Raw genomic sequence first — 16583 nt, 5'->3', positions numbered from 1 at the left:
GTAATGAAAACTTGCTTTGTACTTGCTTATCAAAACTTGCTTTGTACTCAAATGTTACAATATTTTTGTTATATCAAAATCCTACCTCCAAGCCACAAAAAGTCATTTACAGACCGCAGAAGTTCCACAGCCATATGATAATGTACCAAGGAATCCTGTAACATCCCAGCTTGGAGACATAGGTCACCAACGTGTTTCCGCATCCGACCTTGACAACGTTTCTTATAATGTCTGCAATAAAAGAACGTACAGTCTATTACTTCCACAGTATCTATACCTGACAAGGTAAGAAAGAATTTTCTCAAAAAGATAGAAACTAGTTTCTATCCTTCCCTTCCAGATATATTAGCACGGCTATTTATTCTCTATCACTGAGCAACTCTACTATATTGGGAAAAAGACTAAATGCTCTCAGGAGACACTGAACAGATCTAAATACATCACACCTGCTGTATACACAGCACTACTGTATACAAAAATGAAGTCTTCATTTCAGAGAGTTTAAATTTATTCATAAAATAGGAACAGAAAGGAAACTTCAGAGAAACACAGATGATTCACTAAGATTGCCCTGTGTAAGGGGAGGATTCACAATACATGAACTGGCTTACATGATAAGCGTCTTCCCACTTCTTCACACTCTCCACCTACATGCCCAACACGGCCACCATCACTTCAGCCAAGGGCTGTAAGCAATTTTCTTCAAAATTCACATATATGTCTTAAAAAGTTCAGTTAGAGAAGCAACTATCAAACCACGCAAGGCATTCAGCAGGTCCCTTGGCCTGTCCCAGACCAAGCGTGGGGGTGGAGAAGGGGGTGGGGAGCAGCCTGTGCTATGACCCTTGCATCTGGTCACAGTGCCCCTGGGCACACAGTGGGCCAGGGGTGGTACAGCACCCAGACTCCAATCCCAGACAGCCACTGTTGCTGTCACCGCCACCTGCCCAGGAACCCTGGCCTGTCCACACTACACCCACTACAAGGGGTACCGGATAGAGCAGGCAGGGTTCTATGGAAACCTGCCAGGTGGGCAGGATGGGGCCATAGGTGGGTGGGGAACAGCAGCTCAGAGCAGGACAGGTGGCAAGGGCCAGGACTGCAGGACAGTGACAGTGCAGGGCCAGAGCCCAGGGCAGAGCTGCAATCACTCTCTGCAGGGGGTATGTGCAGCAGAGTTTGCCTGGGCAGGACAGTACAGGTACTGTCCAGGCCACATACACCCCTATCCAGCTCACAGCTGTCTCCACAGCACTCCTCATGGGGCTGAGCCCCATCCGCTCTTACCCAGGCCAGCCTGAGCTCCTGCCTGCACCAACCCCAACCCACACAGCTTCCCAGTGAGCTGCTGCTACTCCAGCTGCCTGGGTACTACTCGGCTTCCCACACCTCCAGCAGCTCCTCCTCCCACTGACCCTGCTACTCCACTGTAGGCAACAGGTAGCATGGGGCACCACATGCCTAGCCAGGAAGAGGAGAAGCTGTAGCCAGACAGCTCCTGCCCCAGCATGCAGGGCTCTAGCTCCAGCTCCCAGCCACCTAGCACAATAAGCAGCCACCTGTGGGCAGCCATGTGGGTGAGACAGTCCAAACAGGAAGCTGTGCATACTGGCCAGGGCCATGCCATCAGCAGGCACAGGGTGGCAGGGCAGAAGCAGGAGCAGGTGGGGCTCAGCTCCATGCGGAGCACCACAGAGGCAGCTCCAGGCCGGATCCTATCAACTGATGGGCCAGATCCAGCCAGCAGGCTGTATTTTGTCCACCCCAGTTATAGGCTGATATACACAACACACTTGCACATCAACATGGCACTCAGTGACTAGTTGTGTCCCCCAAGGCTCAATTCTCAGACCTGCTTTCTTTAATGTCTTCATAAACTATCTGGACACTGGTGTCAGAAGAAGACTGGCCAAGTTCGCTGACGACACCAAACTTTGGGGAAAAGAGAGTGTCCACACTTGAGGATAGGCTGGTAAGCCACGCCGAACTCGATAGGCTTGCAAGGTGGGCGGATGAAAACTTTATGGCGTTCACTACAGAGAAATGCAATGTGTTCCGCGCCTTGGGGGAAAAAAACCCACATCACACTTATAGGCTTGGCAATGCTACACTCACTTGCACCATGGCAGAAAGACTTGGGGGTTGTCACTGCCCACAAGATGAACATGAGCCACCAATGCACTACGACATCTGGCAAAGCGAACAAAACTCTGGCTTGCATCCAACAATCCATTTTGAGCAAGACCCAGGATGTCATCCTCCCACTGTATTTGGCCTTGGTAAGGCCACAGCTGGAGTACTACATCCAATTCTGGGCTCCACAATTTGGAAAAACTTTAGAGAGTCCAGAGGAGAGCCATGTGCATGATAAGAGGGCAAGAGAACAGGCCTTATGAAGAGAGGCTGTGAGCTATAGGGCTCTTCAGCCTGGAGACGCGCAGCCTCAGGGGTGACTTGGTGGCAGCCTGTAAGTACATAAGGGGTGTGCATCAGGATCTGGGGGGGAACGCCTGTTCAGCAGAGCACCACAAGGGATAACAAGGTCCAATGGTCACAAGCTCCTGCAGGACTGTTTTAGGCTGGACAGAAGGAAAAATTTCTTTACTGTGCAAGCCCCCAAGGCCTGGAACAGACTCCCCCCAGAGATGGTGCAAGCACCTACTTTGGACTCTTAAGAAACATTTGGACGCTTATCTTGCTGGGATCCTTTGACCCTAGCTGACTTCCTGCCCCTTGGGCAGGGGGCTGGACTCAATCTTATGAGGTCCCTTCCAGCCCTAATGTCTATGAAATCAAGCACTGAGGACAGCCCCTTAACCTAACCAATGGAAAAATTGCCATTTCTGGTATTTGGAAAAAAGGGAGTCAGGAGGGAGCATCTGAAGACGGTAGTAAGTAGTCTTATGAACTGGTACAGAAGCAATAATGTACATGTAAAAAGAAAACATAAAAAAAAGGATAAACCTATGCAAGGTGGCATACAAGTTACCAAAGCTAGTGTAGCAGAAGTTATAAGGTGAAACATAAAAAATATGGCCTCTGTTGCCACTGTCTATCATACTTTAAAGTCCTCTTTCAACATTACATCCAATCACTGTTGAAGTTATAAGAGTGGCACACATCAAGATTCAATCAAGGAATCATTCTCCTTTGTCCATTAATTATGTCAAAGAAATTTGTTCCGTCACACCTGGAGACCTCAAAATCATAACTCAGTAGAGTAAACGTTAAAAGGAGTTTTGTAAGTCCCAATACTCTGCAATGAAAATACTGGAAAGTTGTTTCACTGTTGCCATTTCAGGTGTGTCAACTGTTTACACAAATACCATATTTTCTCACATACAGCATGCATCATCTTCCCCCAAAATCAATCCCCCAAAATTGGGGTGCATGTAGTAAAGGAGAGGTGGGGGAACATTAATAAACAGCTTCCCAAGACAGAATCACCTTATTTCACAACCCCTTAGCTCTTTTCAGATCATAGGTCTACCCAGGGAAATCAGTGTTCAGCAGCAGCTAGAGTTTTAACTAAAGCAGGAAAGGAAGGAAGGGTAAGTCAGCTGGCCATTACACTGTCCCTGCTCTCTGTAGCCATAACTGGGGCTGCAGAGGAGGGAGATTTTTACTTCACAGTTCCTTTAAAAAGCAAGATGTGTACTATATTTGGGATATTATATTGCAAAAAACAGTAGAAAAATTAAATCCCAAACTGACATAACTTTGTACAAAAGGTACTTAGTAATCACTTCCACCTATTTCTGCCTCAAAACTTCCCACAATATTCTGCAGAATTATGAACAAATGGCATAATTAAATTATGGAAATCCCTTTTTTTGATTTATTTTAAGTTCTGCTAATACTTTTCTCATATCATCTAATATGACCTTTAAGAGGCCAATTTTCTTGTCTTTCCCTCCTCCTTTTCTTTTATTGCGTAAGAGCTAGGATGTCAAGTTTAAAAAAACCAAAGTGCAGATAAAAAAAAAAAATTAAGAGATGTATGCTCAAGCTACATTCATATTTGCAGCAATACAGATCTTCAATTTAAACCAAGACATTAACAATATTAGGTCATCAGAAATAGCTTAAATTAAGACTAAAATCTTAGTTAACTGTTACTGATACTCCAAGTAGAAGTAAAAAATATATTTATTTATTTGCATTGTATTTTCCAAAGATTTAACATATTACAAAAAGCTCTCCTGAATATACTAAGGCAAAAAGGAGACTAGTTTTATTCTAGTTACCACATCCAACAGACACACTTGTACCTGCTTTCATTTTTGTCCTTGAACCACAGTGGTAAGGTTGACATCATTAGATACTCTGACCTTTTCTTTCTTTGCTTTGAAGATCATACTTTTAAAATAATACAATTTAAATTTTATTTCATTTAGAATAAATACCATGAAAAAAACATTTTATTTTAAGCTTCTTAGAGCCCTATGAGAGAAGTCTGATGTCTTGGCAACAAAAACCTTCCAGATTGATGCATGAAAAGTGATATGCAGTAACTAAATATTAGTCAAAGTGCTTTATAAACCAGGCAAGTATCACTATTCTCATGTTGCAGATAAAAAGAGCTAAACCCTGAAGTCAAATAATTTGACCAAAGTCACTGCACAAGCCAGCAAAAGCAGCAGACACAAAACCAGTAAGTCCATTCTAATACCCAATTACTGACTCCAACACAATGCCAAAATGTGTTCAGTTCACCAAAAGGTGTACAGATACTCCTCACTTAACGTCGTCCCGGTTAACGTTGTTTTGTTATTATGTCACTGATCTATTAGAGAACATACTCGTTTAACATCGCACAATGTTCCGTTATAACGTTGTTCGGCTGCCACCTGCTAGTGGGCAACTACTGTGACCTAATTGGATTCGCTTAACATCATTTTGCTTAAAGTTGCATTCTTCAAGAATGTAACTACGACGTTAAGCAAGAAGTAGCTGTAATTTCAGTGTTTAAAATCTGAACCGGAATTGCAGCTGGCAAGGGATGTGAAGGGTAACAAGAACAGTTTCTACAATTATGTTGGTAGCAAGAGGAGGATCAAGGAAAGCGTGGGGCCCTTACTGAATGGGGGAGGCAGCCTTGTGACAGAAGATCCAGAAAAGGTTGAAGTGCTCAAAGTCTTTTTCACCTCAGTCTTCACAGGCAAGGTCAGCTCCCAGACTGCTGTACCAGGCAGCACAGTTTGGGGAGGTAAGCAGCCAACAGTGGTGAAGGAACAGGTGAAGGACTATTTATTAAAGCTGGACATATAAAAGTCATGGGTCTGGATGGGATGCACCCGAGGGTTGTGAGGGAGTTGGCTGATGTGACTGCAGAGCCACTGGCCATCATCTTTGAAAACTCACAGCAATCAAGAGAGGTCCTGGATCATTGCAAAAGGGGAAATATAATGCCCATATTTCAGAAAGGGGAAAAGAGGAGAATCCAGGGAACTACAGACCAGTCAGCCTCACCTCAGTCCTTGGAAAAATCATGGAGCAGATCCTTGAGGAATCCATTTCTAAGCACTTGGAGGAGAAAAAGGTGAATAGGAGCAGTCAGCATGGATTCACCAGGAGCAAGTCAACCTGATTGCCTTCTATGATGAGGTGACAGGCTCTTTGGACGTGGAGAGACCAGTGGATGTGGTGCATTTTGATTTTAGCAAGGCTTTTGATATGGTCTCCCACAACATTTCTGCAGGCAAGCTAAGGAAGTATGGGCTGGATGAATGGACTGCAAGGTAGATAGAAAACTGTCTGGCGCATCGGGCTCAGAGGGTAGTAATCAATGGCTCGATGTCTAGAACTTCCCTTGCTGCCACTTGAGCCCATTGCTCTTTGTTCTGTCATCTGCCCCCACTGAGAACAGCCCAGCTCCATGCACTTTGGTACCATCCTGCAGGAAGTTGAAGGGTGCTATTAAATCCCATCTCAGTCTTCTCTTCCCTTAGTTCGGTCTCAAACAGAAACTACATCACCAAGGATGGTATTCAGCAAAGATCACTCGGTGTTACAATAGGTCCCATTGCTCCACCTAATCATCAAAACCCTGAAAGTTCCCCACACATCTTTATTTAGAGGCAGATGACAAGAAAAGTGAATGGCTTACAAAGTGATTTCCAATGCAGTTCAATTACATCAGTGTTGTGACTTGTGTTTAAAAACAAACAAACAAACAAACAAACAAACACACAAACACCTCTTAAGAGCAGTAAGAATTAATATTATCCTGAGAACACCCTGGGGTTTGCTGATGGAAAAGAGACTGCTTATTCCTACAATACAAGTCACCACTGCCATGACCAACAGCCCCTAGGCCTTTCCTAATCCAGGCATCCTTATTTCTGGCTTGAAGTCAAACATTTAAAGGGTATAGACAGAAAACAATACCCCTGTGCAGCTTCTGGACACAGAACCAGAAGCATACAAACCTGGCCCCTGTACCTCTCCCCCCACACCTGAATTGGTGTATACGTTAAAAGTGTGCACATGACTGTTTAGCTCTGTTCTTCCCTCTCCTCCCATCACAAGCTAAGGTTGCCTAGAATGCCTGCCATGGTCATTTTGTGCAAAATGGCCAAACATATTAAGCCATTAAGTTTTTAAGGAAGAAGTAAATTTCACTACAGACAAACCAGCAGGAAAAAAAAAAATAAGGAGAAATTTCTGAATCCCCAAAACGTTAAGAGATAACAAAACCAAAAGTTTAAAGATCATGCAGAATGAATTGGCAAATTTTTTCATGCAAAATGCTGCAAATTTTTTTTCCACCGGATTCAACCAATTCTAGTTAGCATGCATAGCTTAAGTTTCACCAATTATAACATTATCCAGCCTTTAAAAATCCAGCCACAACACTTTATTTTCATAACTTTTGAACTTGGAAACCAAACACAGGCAGCAGCTTCACAGCTTTGGAGTTCAAAAAAACAAGCAGCTCCAGAGGCCAGCAGCCACCTAAGCAAAATTGTGTGTTCTACAAAAAATAAAAAATTAAGCATTGTCGGCCAAAAGCCAAAAGGAGTTAACCCACAGTAATGGGGTTCCACGAAGCAGGAATTCTTATTTGTATTGGAAAAAATCAAATATAAAAAGCAACGCTAAACTATGCAATGAAAGCAGAGTGGAAAGGCAGCACATGAAAAGGCTAACTTTTTTTTTTATTTTTAAATACAATGCAAATCACAGCCTACCTTTTCAGACCCAACAACAAACTCACAGGGCAGTATGAGAGAAGAAAAGGAAAAAAAGGAACAAACAAAAATTAGAAACACAAGAACAGAAACAGAATTAGACAGTCAGACACATACGGAGTAATTACAGCTTGTCAAGAGAAGAGTGAACAATTTCCCTCTACAGGATGTTAATATTAGAGAAGTGAAACATGCCCATTTATCATCAGTTCAGAAAACAAGGTAATAATACCTATCCTAATATAGCTAAGTTGATCTGAATAATATGAAAATAACTTTGTCCCAACAGACTTAAATACTAACTGTGCTTTAGAGAAACTGAAAACAGACAAACTTCTAGGAGCAAAATTATATAAACACATATGTACAACAGACGGTTTGTTGAAATGGTCAAGAATGGACTGACTTCACCAGGATAGGTCTCTTTCCAAAACCTAAAAGCAGCCAATTCCCAAACTATACTATAAATGAGTGGTCTAAAGGCAACAAATTCCAAAAACTTTTAACAACTGACTTGGTTCCAAATCAATGCAGCCACATGCATGAGATTTTAAAGTGCTGGCATTTGGAAAATAATTTTCCCATTCAGTTTCGGGCTGACCAAGCCTAAGAGGGCACTTCTTATATCCCTTTCTATCCCTTAAACTTAGGCTCTGACCCTGCTAAGACACATGCATACATTACCTGCTACAAATAGTTCCTCAGCATGGATAAGCCTCTGCCTTAATGCTACTATTCATTCTTTCCCCTTGGCTTTTCCAGACTATTTTAAGATCAAGAATCAGCTTTGATCTCTGCTTCTCACTCCCAGTCAGTAACATAACAGATACACAAGTAAGCTGCCAGAAGACAAAGATCTCAGTTGTGCCTTCCTTTCAACACAGTTTAGCTTGTTGAACGTAGTTTATCTCCCTGAACTGTGGGGTCTGAAAAAGATTTTTTGTAGGATAAACTTTGCAGCTGAGAAGTCAGTTCGGTTGCAATATGTTAGCCACCTCAGTAGCAAATACAAGTTGTTGGTGCTAATATGAGTCTCCTTACCAGGAAGGGACAAGACTGCATTCATCTTGGCCATCTAGTTCTGATCACCAGGTCATTGCACTTTCAAATACTCCTTCAATTTAATTAACATAGGCATTGTGGTCTGAACAGTTACCCAAGACCTTAAGTTATTATATGATTTTAGCTCTATATTTTCTATTTCAACATAGTAACCTGACTCATTTGATATGAGAAACGTTTGCAGCCCTTGGCAAAATTGCCTTCCAGACTATCAATTGTAACTGCATGTCTATCACAGGAGTTACAAGGAAAGAAAGACTTCCACAGATTAAGCACTTATCTGAGGCCAGAGGGTCCAGGTTTTCTGAAGTATCCAATTACTTTCAGCTGTGTTTGGTGCTGCACAGCACACTGCAAAGGTTGGGGCCAGCATTAATATTCGGACTGGGGTGGCAGCTGGCGGGATATCAGTCATGAAGCCAGGGTACATCTTTGCAGCAGCACAACAAGCTGTGGGCAACTGGGGCACCAGCCCCAGGCACTCACTTGGAGGGACTAGAGAACAGTTGCCACCAGCCAGGACAGAGACCCTGGTTGTTACACCTCTCCATCCTTGTATCCAAAAGTAGAGAGAAATGGCTCTAGAAAAGGAGACTCCAGCAAGGGCAATTTCTCATGTTTGTTTCTTGTCTTCTGGATTTGAGAACTTCCAGCCCCTCTAGAGACAGGCATAGGATTTGGTCCATCTTCCCAGTTAAAGAGCTAATAAGAACAGGGCTGTCTGTCCCAACTGGCAGCCCACAAGGGGCAAGCATGCGCCTCTCAGCCCACATTGCAGTGGGAAGATCCCAGGAGCCTATCACCACAAGCGCATGGCTGCCACAGTACGTAGCCCAGAGGCTGGACACTGGCGCCACATGCAGACCCTAGCCACAAAGAAGTTGGACAGCCCTGGACTAAAAAAAAAAATGTAGCTTAAGCTTGTTATGTCCACCTTCGTTTGTGTACATACCCTTAGGACTGAATGAAGCGATCAATTCTTGTTCTATCAGTTGTATATCAATCAATTGGCACCATCGCTTTTTACGGAGCACAACATATGCGCCAATGAGTTGTATATACATATTTTGGAAAAGCAAGTGTATTACTTATTATTGATGCATCACATGCACTTAAACTGCCTCCCCTCAAAGTCTGGGAGGAAACGGAGGGTGATAAGGCTACAACAAAAAAAGTGATATGATACCTCTATTTAGAAAAGACTGAGTTCAATGGCCCAGGAGGACCCTTCCAATCTTGTTATATTTAAAAATAATTATTTCCACTACAATAGGAAATAAAACTTATTAGGGAACAAAATACATTCCAGTACAGACACATTTCATTGCAAGTCAAATAGTGAGGCAAGACAATGCACTAACATTTCACTTGTGAAGATATAGGTGCCTGATTCAATAACTTAATGCACTCTGTCTGGCTTTTTAATTGGATTTTGTATTTTATGCTATGTGCTATTGTTCAGTATTGCCCCATCAAAATGCTTATGCTCTTATGGTCTCCTAAGCATGTTATTGAGAGCTCTGGTTTCTACAGCACTATATCTAGTTTGCCTGTATGTTGGAAATTTTGGCTATTTGTACCTTCTTATTCCACTCCCCATTCTGATTCAAATACACACAGAGAAGCAAGAGACAGATCATTTATGTGCTTGTCATGAACGACAGATCTCTTGAACAGAACAGTTGAAGATGGCTCCTCTGGCATCTCAAAACCAGTAATAGTGGATGCCAGGGAAAGTTCAAAATAGGGAACAGACCACTCCAGAGATATCTAGTTCTATGTTCTCCCTCTATAGCATCCACCACTGCCACTGTTAGAGATAGGATACTGGCAGAGATGGACCATTTGGCCCAGTATAGCACTTCTATTCTTTTCTTGGAATTCATTAACTAAATGCTTGAGTTTGCAAGGCACACAGTCAGCCACTTTTTCTAGGCACAAACTAAGAGTGGGTACCTGGCCAGTCCGTGTCCTGACCCTGTTAACCTCAGTATTTTCCACAGTCTCATTAGTTCCTTGGCACTCGCATTTTCAACTTCTGCATCTAGAAGTGTGCAAGTAGTCTATGGTCTAAGCAAAATTCTTCTAAAGGTAAGTCTAATTCGACAAACTGTGGGAAACTGTTTTCTCAGATCTAGTCAGGGGCTCTGCTAAAATGACACATTTGGCTACCAATTTTGGCCAAAAGATTTTTTAAATTACACAAGTTAAACCAGTAAAGTACTTTCTTGTCCTCATGTTAAAAGAGCACCATGCTATATGTCTGCTCTCTTACCCCACTTTCCCCAAAGCTTTGTGCAATCATGTTTATCACAGAACAATACCCTAATTCACTAGCATTTAATAAAAATGAAGGAGGGAAAGAGGACTCAATCCTTTAACTCTATACAAAGGCAGATCATCCTCTCTGAGCACCGTTCCAATGCCACAAAGGAATCAGAGTCTTTCCAGTATCCTCACCTAGATGCCCAAACATCAGCCAGCACTCCTATTTTTTTCCCCCACAGTAACAGAAGCAAGGGAAGGTAGAGAGAATTGAAGCAACTAGCAAGGATTATTGGACCAAAAGTATAGTTGGGACAGCTGTTGGAGAAGCTTTCAGGCATCAAGTGCCCTTCCTCAGCTCTAACTGCACACATGGAGAAAGGGAGAAATGAGTATTTTCCAAGTATAAGACCTATGCATCCTTTTTTCATAATGTATTACAGTGAGAGGTAAGTAAAAAAAAAAAGTAACATAATTCTCAATTCAGCAAGATGCATGAAAACCCTGATGGATGAGTAAAACACAGTAGCAAAGAAGCTAATAAAAATGCTTTCAACAAACCTCAAGAGGAAAAATTAAAGCACCAAAAGCTAAGGCTAAGGTCTGCTTTGAAGGATGGTGGCAGACAAGTATTTCAGAAAGTTAAACAGAAACAACAGGATAATTTCCAATTGCACAAGAAACAAATTTATATGCCCCCAACTTATGGGGCAGGGGGGGAAAGGGGAGTAGGCTTTATGCTACTGGATCCTAACCTATCAGCAACACGAGTCTTGGCTATAACCACCTGTACAGATGCTGCCTAACCAAGGGCGAAGGATAAAATCCTAGACACAGGCACCTGTCCACATTTCCTGTGGCCTATACATCTTCTTGCAGCACATCTGGACCAAAACATGTTGCCATACAAGACAGAAATCCAGGATACATATATTTTCATTCCATCTACATGTACATGTATCGTAAGTAAGTCTTGGCATGAAAATCCACAGCAATAGTAGCAATTAAAATCCAAAGTGAATCACAGCCCAGGTTCAAAAGTATAAATTGATCGTCTCAACCCAATATAGATCACAGTTCATAGCCCTGGGTTTCTGTGGATTAAACTATAACTGCAGAGGTCCAGCAAGGTACTTTAAAAGAGCTTGGGAAAGCATTGCTTGCCTTTCATTTATCCAAAGGGGGAAAAAATACAACCAAACACAAAAATGTCTTTTATCATACTTATTTTGGAGTGGAAAGAATTTGTTTGCATAAGCACAACTTACCCTTTTTGGGATAATACAAAATTTTTCATATCTACTCAAAAGCTGAAAGAACTGATAATTGATTCTGAGTATTCTATATATTTAATTATTTTGCTTACCTACCTCAAGATGCTAATCTGAATAGAAAAAAATGTTGTCAATTAAAATGTAATTTAAATGTAAAGTCCAACTTTTAAAAGAAAATCAGAAGTACCACATCAAAATAACTGAAGAAAAAGCCTCAAGGCTTTACCAAGATATTTTGATGCAATATTTTTAAACTCAAGTTATAAAATACTAAGATAATTACAAATCTCAGAAAAAGGGTGATGCCATTACCTGAACCAGTATGAAGTCTGTTTAAGAATGACATCCTGTTTATCAGCTTAATGTGAGAACCTGATATACTACAAAAACAGTTTGTTGTGCAGGAGATCATATTGGTGCCTCACCAGGCATTAAAAATGGTATCATAAAAAAAGAACCAAGACAGTATTACATGATTACTGGAATTACTACCTATCTGGATGCACACTTTCTAATGGATGCCTAAGCACCATTTGTTATGAATTCTGCACCATTTGAGATTTTCATGGGACACATTTGGCCCGTGGGCTATGCTATGGTCACCTCTTGTAAGTAACTATTTTGATATGTATTCAAGGACTAAATACAACTGCTCTGTTATGTTCCACACAGCAGAGAGAGGTTAAAGTATGCTTAGTTCTGAAACTGATGCTAAGCTACTGAGAAAGGCTTTTAAACAAGCTGGTAAATAAAGAGACTTAAGAATCAGGAATTCTGTTGCCCTGCCCTCGTCTTAAATAGCCATCCGAGAACAAGAATCCCCAGCTGACTCAAGCTAACATTTGTTTACATATGTCTGCTTCACCAAGTTTTACTATGTGCACCCATTCATGAAGACCTGAGTTACAGGACAGTACTGACCACCCTGCTGTAGATACCGTAGGACCAGATAGATCACCTTCAGTATCATATTACTGACCAGAGTTAAACCTAGCTGAAACTAACTAAAACAAAATGAAGGAAAAGGTAGAGCAGGAAAGTACTGAGGGGAGACAGTTTCACAGTAACCATGGTCAAGACAGCTAGGAGGCTCCAGGTGAGGAAAAACAAACTACTCATTTGCTCCTCTCAGTAGCCAGAGAGGCTTCAAATTAGTCAGACACCTTGTAACACAAGACTGAAAATTAAGTCCCCCAAACAGACACAGTACCTCATTAAGACTTCCAACACCCTGTTCTTCCCCAGCAGCTAGAAGTACAGGGATTGGCTCCCCACTTGGTTTTACTTGTGAAAGGAATTTGTCCTCACAGTTTACATCTGCTTAGGGCTATCAGGTTTATTCTTCTGGTATTAGGGTTTGGCAATGCTATAAGATACCTATGTCTGGAAGGCATGGATGAAGATGGCTGCAAAAGGTTGAAGGAATGTCAGAAAAAGTATTACAGTATAGACAAAGATTTAGGAATAGAAAGTATATGAGAAGTATCACTGGGAAATATGAGAACAGGCACAAAACATGGAGAAAGGAAAAAAAACAGCAAGGATACAAACACTGAAGAAAATTCAGCATAAACTATGATTGTCATAGGAATAAAAAGAAGTGGAGAAGACAAGTAAGAATGGACAGTGCAAACAAAAGCAAGGGATGCAAGATGTAGGGTTAATAAAATACAACAACAAGTATACAATTTTGCCAATGTTTACTGAATACTATTTTTCACCTAAATTGTTCAACTACTTATCCTCAAGAAGTTTTAGTAGCGAAGAGATTTATCAAAGTTATTCAAGGACTTGTTTTCCAACTCTTCTGACCAGCCCTGGATATAAATGTTATGCTAATATAAAGAAACTGAGGATGTTAAAATTAAATGTAGTAAAAACAGTTAGTTAACTAAATTCTGTTAAACAACAGGAGTTACATTCAAAGAGATGGAAACACACCCTTTAAGATGACATGGGTATTTTTCATCCTGGCTAACAGGCTTATCCCTTAAGCTGACAAGTGTCAGGAATGTTTTTCAAAGGCTGACAATTGATAAATACAGCTACTTACCTACTATCAGTGTCCAGACCTACAAAATCCTTCTTTTCAAAAGGTACACACAGAAGAGGGATCTTGTCTCCAGACTTATCGGTGGCCCTGTCAAGCCGCTTGGATTCCAATACAATGAAGAGAGATTCAATAAAATCTTCTATTCTCTTCTCCACGGTTTCACAGTCATCATAACTAGGGTAAAATGCCACATCTGTGCGGGACTGCTCTGCAATCTCTCCCTGAAGCCCAAAGACAAACAGTCTGGAGTCATAGAGTGTAGAACCGTATATTTCCTTCTGAAGATGGAATTTTTCAAAGGTCTGAGGCCAATCCATTGCTGAACAACAGTCTGTTATGGTTATGAGCCCAACAACTTTCCGATGCGTCTGAAAATCCCCCCATTCATTGTTCTCCGGAGGGTAGTGATGCCGATAGCGGATATACAACACACGCTGGGAGTCACGGACATTAATCTGATTCACTGATGATATTCGTTTGTAGATCTGGAAAAAGTTCTCCTCTGGAACAATCCCAACTGGCTGGACCACAACCAGGAGAGTCTGATGGTCTTCAGCACACTGCATATAGTCTGGGACACTCATTTTGCATCAACTGCAGTCTAGTAAAAAGAAGAAACAATTTAATTTTAATTTTACGCAGCACCAAATAATGCTAAAGAGTCAGGTCCCACATGAGGAACCTGAAATCTAAAGGCTCAATACTACAAATCCATTCAGCTACCCCACTTCACCCAAATAAGAATCAGTAAATGAGATGTACGGCTAAATTGATACATAATCCCCAATTTACATCCTTTTTCCTGCTAAGCATTCCTCACCCAGTCCATTGCCTAACCTTACAAATACCTGTGTAGACACTCAATTTAAACCTTGTAATTAGCTCCATTAACTTCAGTTGGGTTCACGCATATGCGCAAAGTAGGACAAATGCATTAACATTTGCAAGCTGCAAGCTCTGGGCCTTCACCCATGCAAGCAGACCTATTAGCAAGAAAAACATGCACGACTCTGGGCCGTTTTCTGTTCCATAAGTTACCCTGCTGGTAGTACGCCGAGCAGATAGTAGTGTAAGAGTGGAAGTTAACAAGGCAAAACAGTAAATGTAAAGTTGATTGTTCAGTGAACTTCAAGAGCAACAAACACACACACAAACATTACAAAGCACATCCTCTGCAAAAGGAGAATGGTGCTGTCCAAACATATTTCATATTCTCACATTACAACTTCATAAATACAATGAGAGAAACATAGCAAAATGGACATAAGTAAAAAAGATTAAAAGAGCAGGAGGAATCAACTGGTCTGTTATATTTGAACCCATAGAGTTTGAAAAGGAATCACACTCAGTATTGTCATCTCCCTTTGCACAGAGCTAATCTTATTATTTATCATATAATATATTGTTATCACTGTTGATCAGACAGTAAAATGTTGGAAAGAAGAAAAGCTAACCCAACTGAATGCACCCTCAGCAAGTTTATTCCAGTACAATTTGAAAACGGTAGAGAGAGATCAAACCTGAAAAAGGAGTTTAATAGTGGAAATACTAATATAGTACATACCTTCTTATGCAGTTTGCCTATTTATCTACTCTAATACCCCAGTTTTTTTAGTACTTGGGGGCTGGCTAACAGGTACTTTAAATCTTTACACTTTCTCATCTGCTGCAAACACCTAATGCTTAACTTGTAATGATGTGGAGATAAAGCAGCTGCTTTCATACGCTGTGGCTTTTTCCCCACAGCAGTACAAGTTAAACCACCACTATTAGGGTGCCAACAAACTGCTTCTTTTTGCTTATTCTGTAGCAGTCTCTGGCTAACTATTGAGAAAGTTAAACTAAATAAAATGCAGGGGGAGTCTATGACATACTGGTGCTGACAATGCAATGTTGTAAAGAACTAAATACAATAAGGCCAGAAGAGTTCACAAAGAGAATTAAATGATGTAGGAAACAATAGCCATGCCAGGACTTGGTGACAACAGGGAAATAGATCCCAGTTCAGTAATCCACAATGCTTTAAACAGCTCTAAAAAACAAAATTCTGCAGCTACTAAAATGCCTCAACTTTATTTCCAAAGAATAATCAAATATATTGTTAATTCATGTGGTTACTCTTTAAAACATCTAGGAAAACTGTAATAATTTCAGAAAACTATTTATTTTACATTAATATTATTTAATATTCATATTTTAGTAGCACCTACTACTAGCACCCTGTTGTGCTAGCTGCTATTCAGATGCACACAGGACTGACCCATACAAGCGTATCAGTGTCAAAGCCAAACAAAGAAGGAACGAAGGCAATCAGGTATTCACAGAGCAATCACTGTTAGTGCATGAGAGCACTTAAGCGCATTTCAGCACAAATGTTTCTCTAAAACATAAAATCTAAGTTTCAGCTTTGTTATTTTATTAAACTATTGCAAAGTTTCTAAACAATGCATCTTAATAATCTTAAAGTACGTTTAGACAAAAACAAATTAACACCTTAGATTAGGGCAGTAGTTTCCAACCTTTTTAGATTCAAGGCATGCCTCAGAAAATGCCAGAGCTCTTAGTTATCACCAGTTGTTTGACCACAACAAAATAATAAAGCAATTCTTCTGTTGCAAAGAACTCAGAAAAGCCACAACAGGCCGTAATGTTTGTGAGATCAAGGATTCCTATTTGAAATCACTGGGTTTATCTTGGGAATCATGCTTGCACAACTAATAATGCCACCAGTGTGTG

At 41.0% G+C, this 16583-nt stretch overlaps 1 protein-coding gene across 5 annotated transcripts in view; it reads right to left on the bottom strand.

The window, feature by feature from the left end:
* The window catches only part of TRAPPC9 (trafficking protein particle complex subunit 9), an 839741-nt gene that overhangs the window by 820528 nt on the left and 2630 nt on the right, over nucleotides 1-16583 (bottom strand). For all 5 annotated transcript variants that reach the window (XM_059723710.1, XM_006258702.4, XM_059723712.1 and 2 more), the window contains exons 2-3: nucleotides 13848-14448; nucleotides 86-231 (exon numbers count right to left, since the gene is read on the bottom strand). In XM_059723710.1, the coding sequence (XP_059579693.1) occupies nucleotides 86-231; nucleotides 13848-14431 (730 nt within the window). In that variant the 5' untranslated portion in view covers nucleotides 14432-14448. The remainder of the gene's footprint in view (nucleotides 1-85; nucleotides 232-13847; nucleotides 14449-16583) is intronic.

This window comes from Alligator mississippiensis, chromosome 3 (assembly GCF_030867095.1).
Source record: "Alligator mississippiensis isolate rAllMis1 chromosome 3, rAllMis1, whole genome shotgun sequence".
Taxonomy (NCBI): domain Eukaryota; kingdom Metazoa; phylum Chordata; order Crocodylia; family Alligatoridae; genus Alligator; species Alligator mississippiensis.
Note: the sequence above shows the minus strand (reverse complement) of the source record. Positions and strands in the feature narration are given on the sequence as shown.